Below are 14,868 nucleotides of genomic sequence, written 5' to 3'. Positions count from 1 at the left end.
AGGGCGTCTCTGCCAGCAGAGCCTTGCAGACGCTGCCTGAAACATAGAGTCATAGAAGCAACTCAGATCTGATCCTTCGTGTTTACACTGCACTTCCTGATCCAGCCGAGTCAAGTGTCTGCCTTCACCTCCCTAAACAAGCCGCCCTGCTCGGCCAGGGACACAAACAGGGTTTCCTGCTGTGACACCCGAGATGGATTCAAAGACGAGACATCCATCTCCCACCTCCTCCCCCACAAAGCTGGGTGACATGGCCTTGCCTCCCGGGGACACGTTTCACGCCTGGATGGGAAATGCCTTTTGGAAAGGCCACCTCCTGTGTGCCGAGCCTGGTAAGGGCTGCTGGAGGCAGATGTTTCCCCGCACACCAGGGTGAGGGCATGCTGTCCCTCGGTGTCCCGCAGAGCTGCCCCACCACAGGACACCAGGGCAGTGGTAGTGGGGACATCCCTGCCTGGAGGATGCCATAAACCCCCCCCAGCTAAGCATCCCAGCACTCACACCGGACAGAAGCTTGCGATCCCTTGCCCAGCCATGGGCAGCAGGTCTGCTGCATCCTGAGGTTTGCTGCCAAATGCTCGGCCGGCTGAGATTTCAGTGACCTGTCACCTGCTCTGCAGATGCACTGAGGCTGGGATGCTCGAGGCCAGGCAGGGGCCACCACGTCCCCTCCTACAGTTGAGGTTCAGGGGGATGTTTCAGGTGCTCGCTGGGTCTGCAGAGGCACATGAGCACAGGCCAGGCCAGGCTGGCATAAGGACAGAGAAGGAGAGCACTGACATCCAAGGGCTGGGAGGCAAACATTTTGGTGGCCCTAGGGGTCCCCAAATTCTTTTGAAAGACAGCAAGATACAAATATTTTGAACAGCCAGCATCACTTGCCCAGCCCAAGCCCTCCTCTTTTGGCCACACAGTCGATGCTAAAGGGTACTGATTTCCCACACCTACATGCCACCCCGGCACGACTGGCAACCAGAGCAGCCCGCACCACACAACTGGTCCACGCTATCCCTTCCCCAGGTGGGACTGTTCCCAGCAGGGACCCTGCTCTAGCTATGCCAGCTCCCCTCCATCCCACAGGCCGGGAGCAGGATCCCACCACCCACCTCCACCATGGCAGAGTGGCAGCAGCCTCACTCACAGCCACGGTGCTGCGGAGATGCCAACTGTGTCCGGCTTGGGGAGCCCCCGGAAGGACTACATGCCCTGATAACGCTCCCTGATATGGCTCACCTGGCACAACCCACCCCAACCCAGTATCCCTTCACAAGCCCAGATGGATCATGATGCTCAGCACAGCTGGGGCTGGTTATTTGTGGCAAATAACAACGACCTCGTTGGCCAGAGCTGGGCACCACCTGGCTCCATATTGCCCGATGAGACCCACCAGACTTGCCCGGCCTCAGCGGTGCCAAGCTCCGCAGCTCGCAGGCGGGGTGACAGAGCTCAGCACCATCCTGTGGAGCCCCAGCGCTTCCTCTTTACCTGCGGAAACGGGGTGGCAGGAGCAGGGCCCGGCATTTCACGCTCGGGGTGCACGCTTCCCCGGCTGGCACCGGCAAACCGGGGCTGCCCGGGTAGGGCTGGGCAAAGGCAAGGTACCAAACCGAGCTGGGACAGCAGGCAGCGCGAACCGGGGCCAACTGCCTCCGCCCCTGCCAGGGCCCGGCTCCCTGCCGCCACGGGGATTGATACCCCGAGCCAGCGGCACCGGCTGCACCGGAGCTGCTCCCGGCCGCGAAGGGACGGGGGCTCTACTGCTCTGGGAGAGGGCTGGGGTTCCCCGCCGGTACCCCGCTGCAGAGCCCCCGCGGAGGCCGGGACGGGAAGCGGCAGGTACCGAGGAAGGGCGGCCCGGGCGGGGCTGCCGGGCACTGGGTGGAGGAACCTGCCGTACCGCCGCAGTAACGGGACCCTGAGCCGTGCCCTGCCCGGGGCAGCCGCGCCGGCATCCCAGGGATGCGGGGCTGGCCCTACCCCTGCCCCCTGGGAGCCCCAACGCCGCCACCCCCGTGCCACCCCGCACCCCCGGTACCGGACGGCGAGCAACGCCCCACGGCACTCACCTCCCTGCGGGGTAGCCGGGCCTCGGTGTGTCGGAATTTGGACGCCTTGAAGCGGTTCATGGTGCTCCGGCTGCGCCGAGCCCCGCCGCTCCGCTGCGCGCCGGTCCGTCCGCCCCTGGGCCGCCGACCCCACCCTCCCCGCGCCCCCGCCCTCTTTTAGCCCCGCCCCTCCACGCTGGACACACCCCCTGGGGCGGTCCACAGCGCAGCGACGGTACCGGCGCGGGGTTACTGCGCAGGCGCACTGCACCCTCCGCCTGCGCACGGCGTCGCCGGTGGCGCATGCGCAGCGCTGCCCGCGGGCCAAGATGGCGGCCAGGAGCTCCTCGCGGTGGCTGGGGGTGGCCGCTGCCGCCGCCGTCAGGAGCCGCGGGCCGGGGGACGGGCGGCTGCCGCTCGTCTGGCTCCTGCGGGGGCTGGGCGGCCTGCCCGCCGCCCGCCGCCTCCTGCCGCTGTGCACCGGGCTCTGCGCCGTGGGTGAGCGGGGCCGGGTCGCCTCAGCGGGGCCGGGGCGGCGGGCCTCGGGTTGTAGCGTCGGGGCCGGGCCCCTTCCTCCGCCGCCGGCCCTCACCCCCCCGACCCTTCTGCCCTTCTTTCCCGCAGGGACGAAGCGCTCTGCCGCCGCCGCCTTCCACAGCAGCGCCGCGGGCCGCGCCAAGGAGGACTATTACCAGGTGCTGGGGGTGCCCCGCACCGCCACCCAGAAGGAGATCAAGAAGGCCTATTATCAGGCACGTCCGACCGCGGGGCTGCAGGGGGGGCTGCGGCCTCTCTCGTACGGCAAAGGACAAACCCACCTCTGGGTTTGGAGGCGCTGGGGGTCAGGGGAGGTCGCGGTGGGAAAGTTCGGCACATCGATTTTGGGGATCTCTTCAAAAGCGTGGTTTGTTGGTGCTGTCAGCTCAGGTCTCCTTCCAGGAGGCCCTGGGATCGCTGGGAGATCGCAGAGCGGCTTCTGTAGTTGGGATGATAACGGAAAACAAAGGATTTTAGTTCCTTAAAATACAGATAGCGAATGCCAAGCTCTGCCTGATGTGTTTTTCCTGGCATGGCAGCCATGCTAAAGTAAACTACTTCTGTCTTATCTCTAACACTTTGATTTCTGTTGTTTAGCTGGCAAAGAAATACCATCCTGACACAAATAAAGATGACCCTAAAGCTAAAGAGAAATTCTCTCAGCTGGCAGAAGCCTACGAGGTAATACGCAGGATTTTATGGTGATGAAAAGGAGGAAAGATTGGAGGGTAGACCTGGGGGAACATTTCCTGTGTGAGTTTCCTGTAAAACCATGGCCATTTTTTTGATGTCTGATATTTCAGGCTTGAGTCCCTCTGTCCCAAAGGTGTCTGCAGGAAATTACTTAGCTCGAATATCTGATGTAGCTGGATATGTTTTAAGCGCTTTCAATTTGTGCTTGCTGTTAGCACTGAGTGACTGGCATGGAATTATTGGTCAGCTTAAATAAACAGACAAACAAACCTGTCAGCAGTACTGGCTGTTTGAGACAGAGGTGCTGTGCTCCCCCAGCCCCATTTCTTCCTGCTCTTCAGCTTGCTCAGACATCTTCTTGTGCTGGTTTTTGCTCTCGGGGGTTTTAAAATTTACCCCAGCGCTCTTACTACCAGCTTTCACCTGATAATGATTGAATATATAATGTAAGTTATTGCTTATTATAAATTAGCAAGATCTTGTCACTTTCCTGATGACGAGCTGAGAGATACCTGGGAAGAAGCAGCTTTTCAGTAATTCATACGCTGCTGAGAGCTGGGATTGCCCTCCTCTTGACAAGAAAGGTTTGAGAACATGGGCTTGTGGAGGTAATGCCAGTAGCCTTGAACTCTCCCAAGAGACGACGCTGTGCAGATAGGGGCTGTCCTGTTGGTCAGGATCTGTGCAGTGTCCTGATGGCATCGTTCTTTTGTCTCACAGGTATTAAGTGATGAAGTGAAGCGGAAACAATACGATGCATACGGCACGGCTAGTTTTGATCCTGGCGCAGCAGGTGCTGGCGCTGGGCGGCAGTACTGGAGCAGTGGTCCATCCATTGATCCAGAAGAGCTTTTCAGAAAAATCTTTGGAGAGTTTTCGGGATCCCCTTTTGGTGATTTTCAGAATGTCTTTGACCAGCCACAGGAGGTATGAAGTGCATTTATCTTCTGAGTAATGAAAATGAGAAATGAAAGACGCAAAAGTGGGAGATCTGTGTGTTGCAGATCACTCCAGGAGCGAGCTTAATCAAAGAATTTGTTTCTGGGAATGTCAGCACATGAGCGTCCCATTGTATGGGTGGGGGAATCATGTGTTTTTGATAAGCTGTGTAGATATGTCCTCTGCACCTCCAGACAGAATACTTTTCTGGATTTCAGCTGCTTCATCTGGTGTTTACTGACACCGGTTGGTGCTGCTGAACAATTCCATCATGGTAGATGTGTCTTTCCTGCTGTATGTTGATTTACGTATGTCTGCTTTGATCTGTAATGCTAAAAACCACAAAATACCTTTTAACTACAAAACAAGCCTTCCAGCATTAGGCTTGACTACTTAATTGGCTTAATTTTGCAACTTAATTGGCCCAACTTTGCAGTGGAGCCCATAATAAAACAAAACCTATGTCTTGTTCTTTGTACTGCAGCTAAATGCTCTTTTAAGTACTGACAGTGCCGGTTCATGTGCTGCCTCCAGAAATGCTCGGTATTCGGTACTTCTGGCTTTACTAAAAATGACCTTTCTGTTACAAACAGAATTTCCTATTTTGTGCAGTCATCTTTGCTGATGACTTCCCTTGGTAAGTAAAGAGTTTATTGAGGAAGAGCAGATGCTCTCTTTGGGATTGAAAGCCTTCACCCTCACCTGTTGCTGCATTCCCATTAAACACCACCTTTAGAAATAGTAAGGGGTTTCCTGAGAGCAGAAGATCGCCTGACTTGCATTTTTACCTCCTTTTCTATTTTTAGATCTCACTTCTGCTACCCAGCTGCTCATCAGACTGGTGTAATCACCATTCCTGTAATGTCTGCTATCCCTTTGTACCCCTTTTTATTTATATGAGACAGATAGTCAGTTTATTTATATGAGACAGACAGTGCTTCCTCAAATGAGGCAGAACCCTTCCGAATGAGTTGTGCACCCATCCGTCTCTTCCACCCCCCTATCACCGGGATGTATTTTAAGCATTGTTTGATATTTGGCCTAAACCAATTTCAGTCTGCTTAAAACTCCATCGCACACCAGTTGTAGATCCATGTCCATGTTTCCTGTACAGTATATCATGGAACTGACGTTCACCCAAGCTGCAAAAGGTGTTAACAAGGAGATTGTGGTGAACATCAACGACTCCTGTGAGCGATGCAATGGTAAAGGACATGAACCTGGTACCAAAGCGCAGCGCTGTCACTACTGCAATGGCAGTGGCATGGTGAGTACTTTTCTAAGACACAGGTTCTGCTGGGCTTTTCGTTTTTGGGGCAAGTCAGTCCCTTCCACAGTGACAAATTCTCACTATGGTCTTCAGCTTATCTTGGGTGAAGCCAAGCTAATGTGGACTTGATGTTAGTAGGCACTGGAAGATATTCTTTGTATTAAAGTAGCGCTCTGCCTGGCTAAAAGCACTAGCCTTCAGGGCTAGATTATCTGGTATCCTACGTCCAGCAAATCACGTTTATGTAACGTAAGAGTTCTGCAATTACTTGGGCATTAAATGGGATACTTTGAATTGAGGAGTGGAGGGAGGAGGAAGGTGATGATAGTCTAAGGATAGACATGAAATAAGAAGATGCATGCTAATTACAGTAAGTAAAGAAATGGGGAACAGCTGAGAGAGTTGGGATGGTTCAGCGTGGAGAAGAGCAGGCTCTGGGGAGACCTTATTGTGGCCTTTCAGTACCTAAAGGGGCTTATAAGAAATATAGGGACAATCTTTTTAGCAGGGCCTGTTGCGATAGGACAAGGGGTAATGGCTTTAAACTGAAAAAGGGTAGATTCAGATTAGATACAAGGAAGAAATTTGTTACACTGAGGGTGGTGAGACACTGGCCCAGGTTACCCAGAGAGGTGGGAAATGCCCCATCCCTGGAAGCATTCAAGGTCAGCCTGGACGGGGCTCTGAGCAACCTGATCTAGTGGAAGATGTCCCTGCTGATGGCAGGGGGGTTGGACTAGATGGCCTTTAAAAGTCTCTTCCAACCCAAACCATTCTATGATTCTATGATCAAGCTTCAGGCTTTCAATTTTCATGCAATCAAAATGGGTACCAGCAGTCAGTCTGACCTTTTGGCACAGAACAGGTGTAGTTGGTCAGAGGAGACTGCAAGCTCTTCCCGCTGTTCCCTCACGTGCTTCAGTCTGGCGGGTGGCTTTCACAGTTCAGTCCATAGGTTAGTCTCCATAATGTTTTCCTGGACACTTGGCAATAATTCATGCAAGTGGATTGCCCTTGGATTCCTCAAAATACACACTTGTAGTTCCATGTGATATAGCGCTGTAAGGCGTTTTGCTCCTTCCTGCTCATTAAAGCCTTGAGATGGAAAGTGTTGTGTTACCCTTCCCCTTGCCGTGAGACACTTGCTCATAGTAGTGATGGTTTTCAGTGGAAATCAGGATGCAGTGTCAGTGGAACCTGATCCAGCTTCTCACAAGCAGCATCCTCTTTGGATTTCTGAGCCAGTTCTCTGCTCCACCCCTTGATAAAGGATATCGCTGTCCTGTCAGGTTGCATGTGCAGTTAGGAGGACTCAAATGTGCTGGGCCAGTCAAAACTACCTTCTTGGTACTAAATATTTGTACGATCTGTGTTTTCTTCACTAGGAGACAATAAATACCGGCCCTTTTGTAATGCGATCTACGTGCCGACGATGCGGCGGTCGTGGTTCCATCATAACAACGCCATGCGTAGTATGTCGAGGAACGGGGCAAACCAAACAAAAGAAGACGGTGATGGTTCCTGTGCCAGCTGGTCAGTGTTGCGCTTGTGTCCTGCTTTCTGTTAAATAACTGTAGTTATTTGCTTCCTCTTGGCCAACAGCAATGCGCTTGCCTCCAACGTGTGTCTGGTCCCTGCCAGGTACGAATCTGAGAGCATCGTGCAAAGTTTTGCTGCAGAGATGATCTTAAGAACAAAGGAGGTTGATAGCTTGGCAGTTGCAAGGGCTAGTCATGAGATGAACTTTCTGGCCACGGCTATAAATGTTTTGTGCTTCCTGAGCTGAGGTTTTGGTTCTTCATGGATCCTTCTAGGCAGGTTTTGAAGAGTGACACTCTTAAAAGGTTTTGTTGCCTTGTGTCTTTCGTTTGTCCTCGATGAAGCTTGGGGAAAGGGTGGGAATCTGGAAAGCCTTAGCTTGGCTCAGAGAAGTGTGCTGATGGCCTTCCTCACCAGAGAGGATAAAATGAGTGTTGGGGCTGAAGACTTGTTTCTTTGAGACTGCCCTGGGTGAGCAGCCTGCGGTTTCCCTGCAGCTTGTGGAGGCTGCCCAGCATTCCTTAGCCTGACACCTTTCCCTAAAGAATTCTGTAGGGATTGAAGTAAGGAGCCTGCTTGGGGCATAGCGATCACCTCAGAGGTATAAACGTGTGCTGACACCTCCTTCCTTTGGCCACGGCTCCTGTGGAGTGTGTTACTGTGCTGTTCGCTGGTAGGTCTTGTGCCTCATGCTCCTGGATGTGTGGTTGCTGCTGTGGTGGCCGACTTTAGGGATGGCGAGAGTTGTAGGTATTCAAGTAACACGTGGATTGTAACGCAAGGTAACATTCCCTCTTTTTCTCTCTCTCTTTTTTTTTTTTTTTTTTTTTTTTTTTTTTTCCCCACTGACTGCAGGCGTTGAGGATGGGCAGACAGTTCGGATGCCCGTGGGGAAGAAAGAAATTTTCATTACGTTCAGGGTACGTATCGTTATATTGTTGGCTGTTTTCAGTTGGTTGGTTGTTGCCTTTGCGACTGACTGAATGGGGGACGGAGGAGGAAGAGTGAGTGATCCTTTGAAACAGCTGAGGTAATGTGATCCACCTGAACTTTCTGAGACAGCAGAAGATCTGCATTGTAACAAGTGGTGTAATGTTAAGTCTGCTCATGAAGGATTGCGCTGCCTGTTCCAGGACGAGGCCCTTATGGTAGCGTGCATCAAAATGCAGAGCAAGCTCTTGATGCCTTGAGTCTCTGAGTTGGAAATGTGAAGGAGTGGTCCACTTGGGAGCAGAAATGCTGAGGAGGGCTGTGGGAATGCCCACGAGGGGCTGACTGGACAAGTGTCCTTTTGCAGATACACGTCATGTGCTGCTTTGCACATGTTTTATAGCTCTTCCCCTGTAGGTATCCTCTCACATGCGTCTCTGTCAAGGAGAGAATTTTTTTCAGTGCCTTTTTTTGTAGCATGGGAGGATTTAATTCTCTTCCAGTTTATGAGACCACTGCCTCCCTCTTCTCTCCTGTCTTTCCCCTGTTTGGGGTACTGGACAAGGCAGCGTCTTCTCTGTCTCTGCAGAATCATACCGACACCGATAAATTAACAACAGGATTAGGGGAGGGAGTTGCTGAGATAGGAAGCAGGCATCCTCCTAAGCCTCTGGCTAATTCTAGTTATGTCAAGACCTGCATTTTTCTGAAAGACTGAACATTAACTTACACTTCTTAACTGTGCAGTTTGTGGGTGGTAAAGGCTCTGACTACAGCATTCTGATATGTTTTCTTCTGAGAACCTTCAAAGCAGTTTACTGTGAGAACTTTGTGGTATGGTGTGCTGACTTCTCTGTGGAACTGCCTGCCTTTTAGGTTCAAAAAAGTTCTGTGTTCAGAAGAAATGGAGCAGATATCCATTCGGACCTCCTTATTTCAATAGCCCAGGCTGTTCTGGGAGGCACAGCCAGATGTCAAGGCTTGTACGAGACAATCAATATCACGGTAAGTACCATTATGTGGAAGAGCTTGGGTATAAATCGATGTGGGACAGCAGAGACTCCTCCTTTGCTGCAGAGGCAGTGCAAATCTCCTGACAGTAGCGTGTTTCTGGCTTCTTCAGGATTGAGCATCAGGTAGTTTGTCACCTGCTTGGTCACACCTCCTTTCCTATCACTGTGTAGGGACAGGGAACGGAAGGGCCGGGTGGATTGCTGGACAAATCCCATCCAAGGTCTACAGACTGCATGAGGTTCTTCACTTGTTTCTTCAAAAGCTTTTCCGTCATTACTGATGTAGCTTCTGAATGTGTCCAGATGCACAAATGTACCAGATCTCTGCCATCCTACTTTGAAGCTTGCTGGAAAAAGAGTTAGTTTTTATAGATGTGTAATGTAATTACTATATAAATTGTTAAAATAGAGTAATAACTGTGACACGTCTGTGTTCCTAGATACCCCCTGGTATTCAACCAGACCAGAGAATTCGAATGAGTGGGAAAGGCATTCCCAAGGTTAACAGTTACGGCTACGGAGACCACTACATTCACATAAAGATAAGAGTTCCTCAGTAAGTAGAGCTAATACAAGTTACTGTGTAATCTTGAAATTTTTGCAGAAAAACATTGAGAAAGATTTTCGTGAAAATTCCTTACTGCTTTCTCAGGATCATAAATTTCTCACTCTGCTTTTAATTCTAATGTGAGGTAGACTTTTTTTTTTTTAATAATACCATCTGACAACCCAGGTCTAAAAACCATAAAACCTGGAAATACATTAGTTCCTTACCTGCGTATTTGCCTGGTTGTCTGTGATTCTGTCTGGATCCCGGTTACATCAATTCGGTGTTCTGGCTTGTAACATATCTGTGCTCTCACACCTACAGCTCAAAGGAAATGAACTCCTTGGCAGTTGCTTTTCAATCTGTGTGGCCACCCCCTGCCCCTGTGGTGAAGGAAACTTTTTAGCTTGTATCGCTGCGCTGGGCAAGGGAGTTCATTTCTTGACTCCCCACTGGATGTGTGTTCTGTTGTAGCTCCACACGGTTCTTCTCGGCACTTCAAAATATTTTGGTTTTTCACTGCAGCTGGGTGAAATGCAGTGGGTCATATCTCTCCTCTTCCACTGGGGCTTAATCTTTATAGATTACTCGGATTCTCTGTGTATGCCAGGTGTATTCATCTTGTACTTCCAGTAGCTGCCTCTCGTGTGCGTTGCTGGAGAAGATCTGTAGATCCATCTGTCCCTAAAGACAGCCGTAACCAACACCTCTGTCTTGGACCCTCAGGAGGCTGACGGATCGCCAGAGAGCCTTAATGATGAGCTATGCTGAGGACGAGGCAGATGTGGACGGCACGGTGAACGGGGTCACAAATACAGCATCAGGTGAGCGGTGGGAATTTGTGCTCCTTGCTCCTGGAGTGCAGAGCGCTTCCTGAGGGTTCCTGGGGAGGAAGGTGAGCCAGGGTCACCTTGAGACAACGTGTCAGCACAACCTGCTGAGCATGGTATTTTGGAAATAGTTTTTGCATGATGTTAATAAGCTGTAGCACAAAGCAAGGAGGTAGCCTCTTCCCAGAAAGCTTTACCCAAATACTTACTGGGCAAATCTGCGCATGAACAGAGAGCAGGTATTGAGATACTCCAGTGTCCTGACAAGTTGGGGTGAGTCTCGCTGCGGTGATGAATGCCTTCCACTCCCTGCTTCTGCCCCTGTGCCAGAAGTAACTTGTCTTAGTAGCAGAGGTGGAAAAAGAGAATGTGCTTCAGGGCAGTTTTCTGCAGGAGCTAATCTGTTGTGCTCCTGACTGCAGTGGGGACGTTCCTCCTTGAAAGCAGAAGGGGAGCACTGCTGTCGAGGCTGCTCTAAGCCGCGCTCTGTGCGTGTGGCACAACCTGGGGTAGAAATGTTCATTGGTGCTGAGCATTGGCTCTAATCAGTAGACAGCGTCCAGCATGATGGAGGCAGCCAAGTCAGCTGGGAGCTTTGTAGAGCTGCTCTTCAGCTCCAGATTAAAAATTTTGATTCAGCAATGACATGTTTTAAGTTTCAGGGGCGAGGTACCTGGCATCAGTAGCAGCTAAAGGCAAAACATACAGTAAAACAGTCAGGCGAGAGCTTTGTCTTTCGCTGCTGGAAAACAATTTTTTCTTTGCTCATATTGGAACACTGACCAGTTGGATTTCTTTAATGCGTGAAACCAAAGAGGGCATTTGTGACCGCATACAGTTAGGTGAAGGTGACAGTCTTTCAAAGCTGCTAAATGATCCCAGGAACTTGGGTCCTCTCTACTACGCATGCCAAAGCCTGAGGAATATAGGCTGAAGTTCAGGATATTGGAAGGCGGTATATGCCAAATACTTACCAATGTTGTGTTTTATCGTGCTTTCATAACACAGCAGTTATGTCTTTTCCGCTGAGTGTAAGCATTAAAGGTCAGCCTCGGGGGGAAGGGGAAAGATCTCTAAGCGCAAAGATTTCATTCCAGCTTTTTAAAGGCATTTACGTGCCAAAGGAAAAAAATTGCTCTCCAAACTTGTTTTTTAAAAAGCAAACCTGCCAGTTTTTACCACAACGAGGCCCCAATGTGGATTAAAACCAATGCCAGTAGTTTGCAGTGTAGAGACAAGGCTGTTGCTGAAAGCCTGGCCTTGCTCTGGGAAGCAGAAATAGCCTGAGTGGATGGAGGCGTGTTCTGCCGCAGGCCTCGGTATTTCATACCGTTGCATCAGCCTGAGGGAGGATGAGGACTGGACTTTGTGTTCTCAGTGCACAAAGAAAGCTTGAGGAGGATTTGGGGGTCTCGTTATTGACGGTTTTACTGTAGAAAAGGCAGATTAGCAAACAGGTCTCCTTTTGTCTCGCTGTAGCCACTCTGGAGGGACAAACAACTTCTCAGGACCTGTTTATACAGAAAAATTACGCTCGTTGCTGCCAGTAAGATTCCTTATCTGGACATTTGTTCTGAAATACTTGTAGCCTTTTTCTTTCTAGCCCAAGTTCATTTTCTTCTTGATACTGTTTAGCTGAGCATTGCTTGGAATTACAAGCAGCAGGCTCCCAGGATGGTTTTGCACTGCTTTGCTCTAACGGGTCACGACATGACCATGAAACAGGAAGAGAGATTGTTCCAGTGACCACCAATACAGCTTTTTTTTTTTTTTTTTTCCCCCTGTAAAGTCGTGGCTGGCCGCGGTCAAGTTAACAACTTGTTTTTAGTGGCAGACTCTCAATTCCAAGTGCTTGCTTCCAAAGCCTGTGGGGTCCCTGACTTGATTGTGCAGCATGAGAATTCCCTCACCAGCTAGAGGGCTGGGGAGAGGGGAAGGGAACGGTGGTACCTGGGCTCACGGTCTTCTCTTCCACTCCTGGGGTGTGGGCTCTCCAGTGCTTTCACTGCAAGTGGTCCAGTACTGCAGCTCGCTGGCAGGTGCAGCCCTGTACACAGGGATGCTGGCAAAGCCAGCTGACGTGACCATTCCCCATCTAAAATAACCCCCTCGCTTCGGCAGGGGTGCTGGCTACTGGTGGGAGATGTATCTGACTGCAGCCCTTTGCTGTTTGTGTCCAGGTGGCAGGGCCACGGCTAGCGCTGACGCAGGCGGGGATAGGCCTGAGGCTGAGGAGAACAAGGAGGGATTCCTTTCCAAACTTAAGAAAATGTTTAGCTCCTGACACCCCATCTGAGGTAGGAGGCCTCTTGTGTTTTGTTGTCGTCTTTTTCCCCCCCCACTAAGCAGAACTTGCACTTCTTGGGAAGTAGAAGCAGCAAAAGCACAGCTTTGCTTCTCACTTAGCCTCAGGCCTTCCAGCCACTGGTGTGAAAAGCCCTAGCTGTCCCCTGTAACCTGGAGCAAAAAGCCAGGGATTAAATTGCATTGTTGCCGCAGCAAAAATGCTGGCTACATCTTCAGGGAGGTTGCTGGCCTCCCCTGCGGCTCCGCTTCCTTGTCCGCTCCGTGGCTATACCCGAGACAAAGCACCAAGGGTGTTCCTGGTACCTGGTAAAGCTGAGACCGGGCAGTTCTGCTGCCAGCGCAAAGCCCAGGTTTGCCGGGAGGCGCGGGTGAGCCTGCAGAGCCTCCAGTGCTGGTACATTCAGGCCGGACTCACCCCCACCAGGGAGGAATCGTTCTTTGTCATAAAGCACAGCAAAGCTGCTGCCGCACAAACGAGCAGTGTTGTAACTCAGGGTGCCGTTTAGTTGGTGTTGGCCTGCTGTGAGGAGCACTGCAGACTGGACATCATCTATGGCAGGCAGTGGCGTCTTAGAATCCAGGGGCTCAGCTTCTTGTCACTACAGGCTTCGAACTAAGCATGACGTCAAGTCAGGTGGAGAGGTGCTCTCACGCTTGTGTTCACAACACAGGCTCCAGGGGCTGCGTGCCTTAGGTGGGTTCGGTCAGGAAAGGTTGACCTCTTCTCTTGCTTCAACTGCAGGGAAGCGTTCTACTGGGAACTAAGAGCCAGCAGCAGCAGATCGTCTTTGCAGTCGGGAATGAACCTTTCTGGCAGCGGGCTCTGGAGTGCGAAGGACGTCAGTCAGCAGCACAGCGAGAATCCCGGCTGGAGAGGCTACAGACCACCAAGGCACCAACAATCATCACCATCCAAACCCCACCCACCATCCCAGGAAATGGTAATGAAGGAAAACACCAGCTTTGCAGAAATGCGGTGCTCTCTCGAGGTTGCTCCACAGTCCCTACTGCTGCTGGAAGCTTAGTTGGTAAAAATGAAAGTTGAAATATTATTTAGAATCCAAAACAGTGGAAATGTGAAATAAAAAATGTCCTTCCAGCACAGAGTGGAGCAGTTTGCTGTAAGGAGTCAGAGATGGCTTCTGCTCACTCGGGTGCCCTTCTGAACGCTAGATGTGCATGGTGAACTTATCACTGCATATCTTCTCCCGGGAGAGTTGGTGGGGCAGCGAGTTCTACCCCTGTCTTTACGACAGCCCTCCTAGCTGTCCTGCACAGCTCTCCCAGTGGGAAGTCTCCCTCTGGCTGGGACGCCGGAGCCCAGCTGCCCCGGCTCCTTCAGCAGCTGTGGGGTTTCTTAGTCCTGCTGATCTCCTGCACAAAGAGCAGTGATGGAATCTGCACTTTGCCTCAGGTTTTCCTGCCCCCGCCCCTCCCCAAATTAACTAAAGTTACACCACCAGTGCTGTCGCTTCTGAAGGCGTACAAGTTTATCATTAAGCCCTTTGCCAGTTTGGGACAAAGTCTTTTATTACATTAGTACAACACCTGTAGCATAAATGATTGGTCAAAGAGTCATTGTTCCTACATGTGTGAGAATACAAGTGAAGTGGATCACTCCTTCCAGGTGGAGTTGAGCTCTTGCAGTGAGTATTTTCATGGTTTACTGTAGCCCGCTGTTGTTAGTTATACCGTGCAGGTACCATCAGCCCACATACTAATCGACCAGTTAAACAAGGACATGTCCTAGTCTTGCCCTTCTTAATTTGCTGAAATAAAGCACGTGTTGCCTCTTGATTAAACTGTCTGTAAAAGTGATTCTGTATCCATGTAAATAAGATTGACTTCATAAAGATATTTAACACGTGCTGTGCCTTGCTGCCTTTTCTACTCTTCCAACCTCACCCCCTTTCCCTCCCCTGGTAACAGGAATTAAGGTCTCGGACGAGGAGAGAAGAGGGTGAGATGGCTTGAGCATCTCTGGTGGCCATGACTGAGGTTAAGCACATGTGCAAGGAGTGCCATGCCCCAGGTGGTGTGAGCCAGTGGGGGGAAGGAGCTTTTAAAGTGAGTCTTAAATCCTAAGGTTGGACAGTCTTGCAAAGGTTTTAACTCAACTCATAAAGACAGTGATTGAGATTAGCTCTGGGAGCCCAAAGGCCAGGCCATAGCTGAGAGCTGTCAGATTTAGGTTCAGCTTTCACGTTACTCAGTGCAG

General features: G+C 51.0%; 2 protein-coding genes across 3 annotated transcripts in view; one reads left to right on the top strand and one right to left on the bottom strand.

Annotated features, from left to right (window-relative positions):
• The window catches only part of LOC309677891 (coronin-7-like), a 38,151-nt gene extending 35,967 nt beyond the window's left edge, over positions 1 to 2,184 (bottom strand). Inside the window, exon 1 of the mRNA XM_082490790.1 lies at positions 2,067 to 2,184. Coding sequence (XP_082346916.1) covers positions 2,067 to 2,126 — 60 coding nt within the window. The 5' untranslated portion in view covers positions 2,127 to 2,184. The remainder of the gene's footprint in view (positions 1 to 2,066) is intronic.
• A 163-nt stretch (positions 2,185 to 2,347) lies between these two features.
• DNAJA3 (DnaJ heat shock protein family (Hsp40) member A3) lies at positions 2,348 to 14,517 on the top strand. 2 transcript variants are annotated; one of them, XM_082490346.1, is made up of 12 exons: positions 2,348 to 2,543; positions 2,670 to 2,797; positions 3,180 to 3,263; positions 3,996 to 4,202; positions 5,329 to 5,481; positions 6,870 to 7,017; positions 7,879 to 7,943; positions 8,830 to 8,958; positions 9,407 to 9,522; positions 10,240 to 10,337; positions 12,524 to 12,640; positions 13,393 to 14,517. In XM_082490346.1, the coding sequence occupies exons 1-11, from the start codon at positions 2,375 to 2,377 to the stop codon at positions 12,625 to 12,627; spliced, it is 1,401 nt and encodes a 466-aa protein (XP_082346472.1). In that variant the 5' UTR covers positions 2,348 to 2,374; the 3' UTR covers positions 12,628 to 12,640; positions 13,393 to 14,517. The 2 variants fall into 2 exon arrangements, with proteins under 2 accessions (XP_082346472.1, XP_082346471.1); XM_082490345.1 differs by lacking the exon at positions 12,524 to 12,640 and having other exon boundaries at positions 2,371 to 2,543.
• The last annotated feature ends 351 nt before the right edge of the window (positions 14,518 to 14,868 follow it).

This window comes from Vanellus vanellus (assembly GCF_965231255.1).
Source record: "Vanellus vanellus genome assembly, chromosome: 14".
In the NCBI taxonomy this organism is placed as follows: domain Eukaryota; kingdom Metazoa; phylum Chordata; class Aves; order Charadriiformes; family Charadriidae; genus Vanellus; species Vanellus vanellus.
The sequence above is the reverse complement of the archived record's forward strand: the minus strand, read 5'-3'. Positions and strand labels throughout refer to the sequence as shown.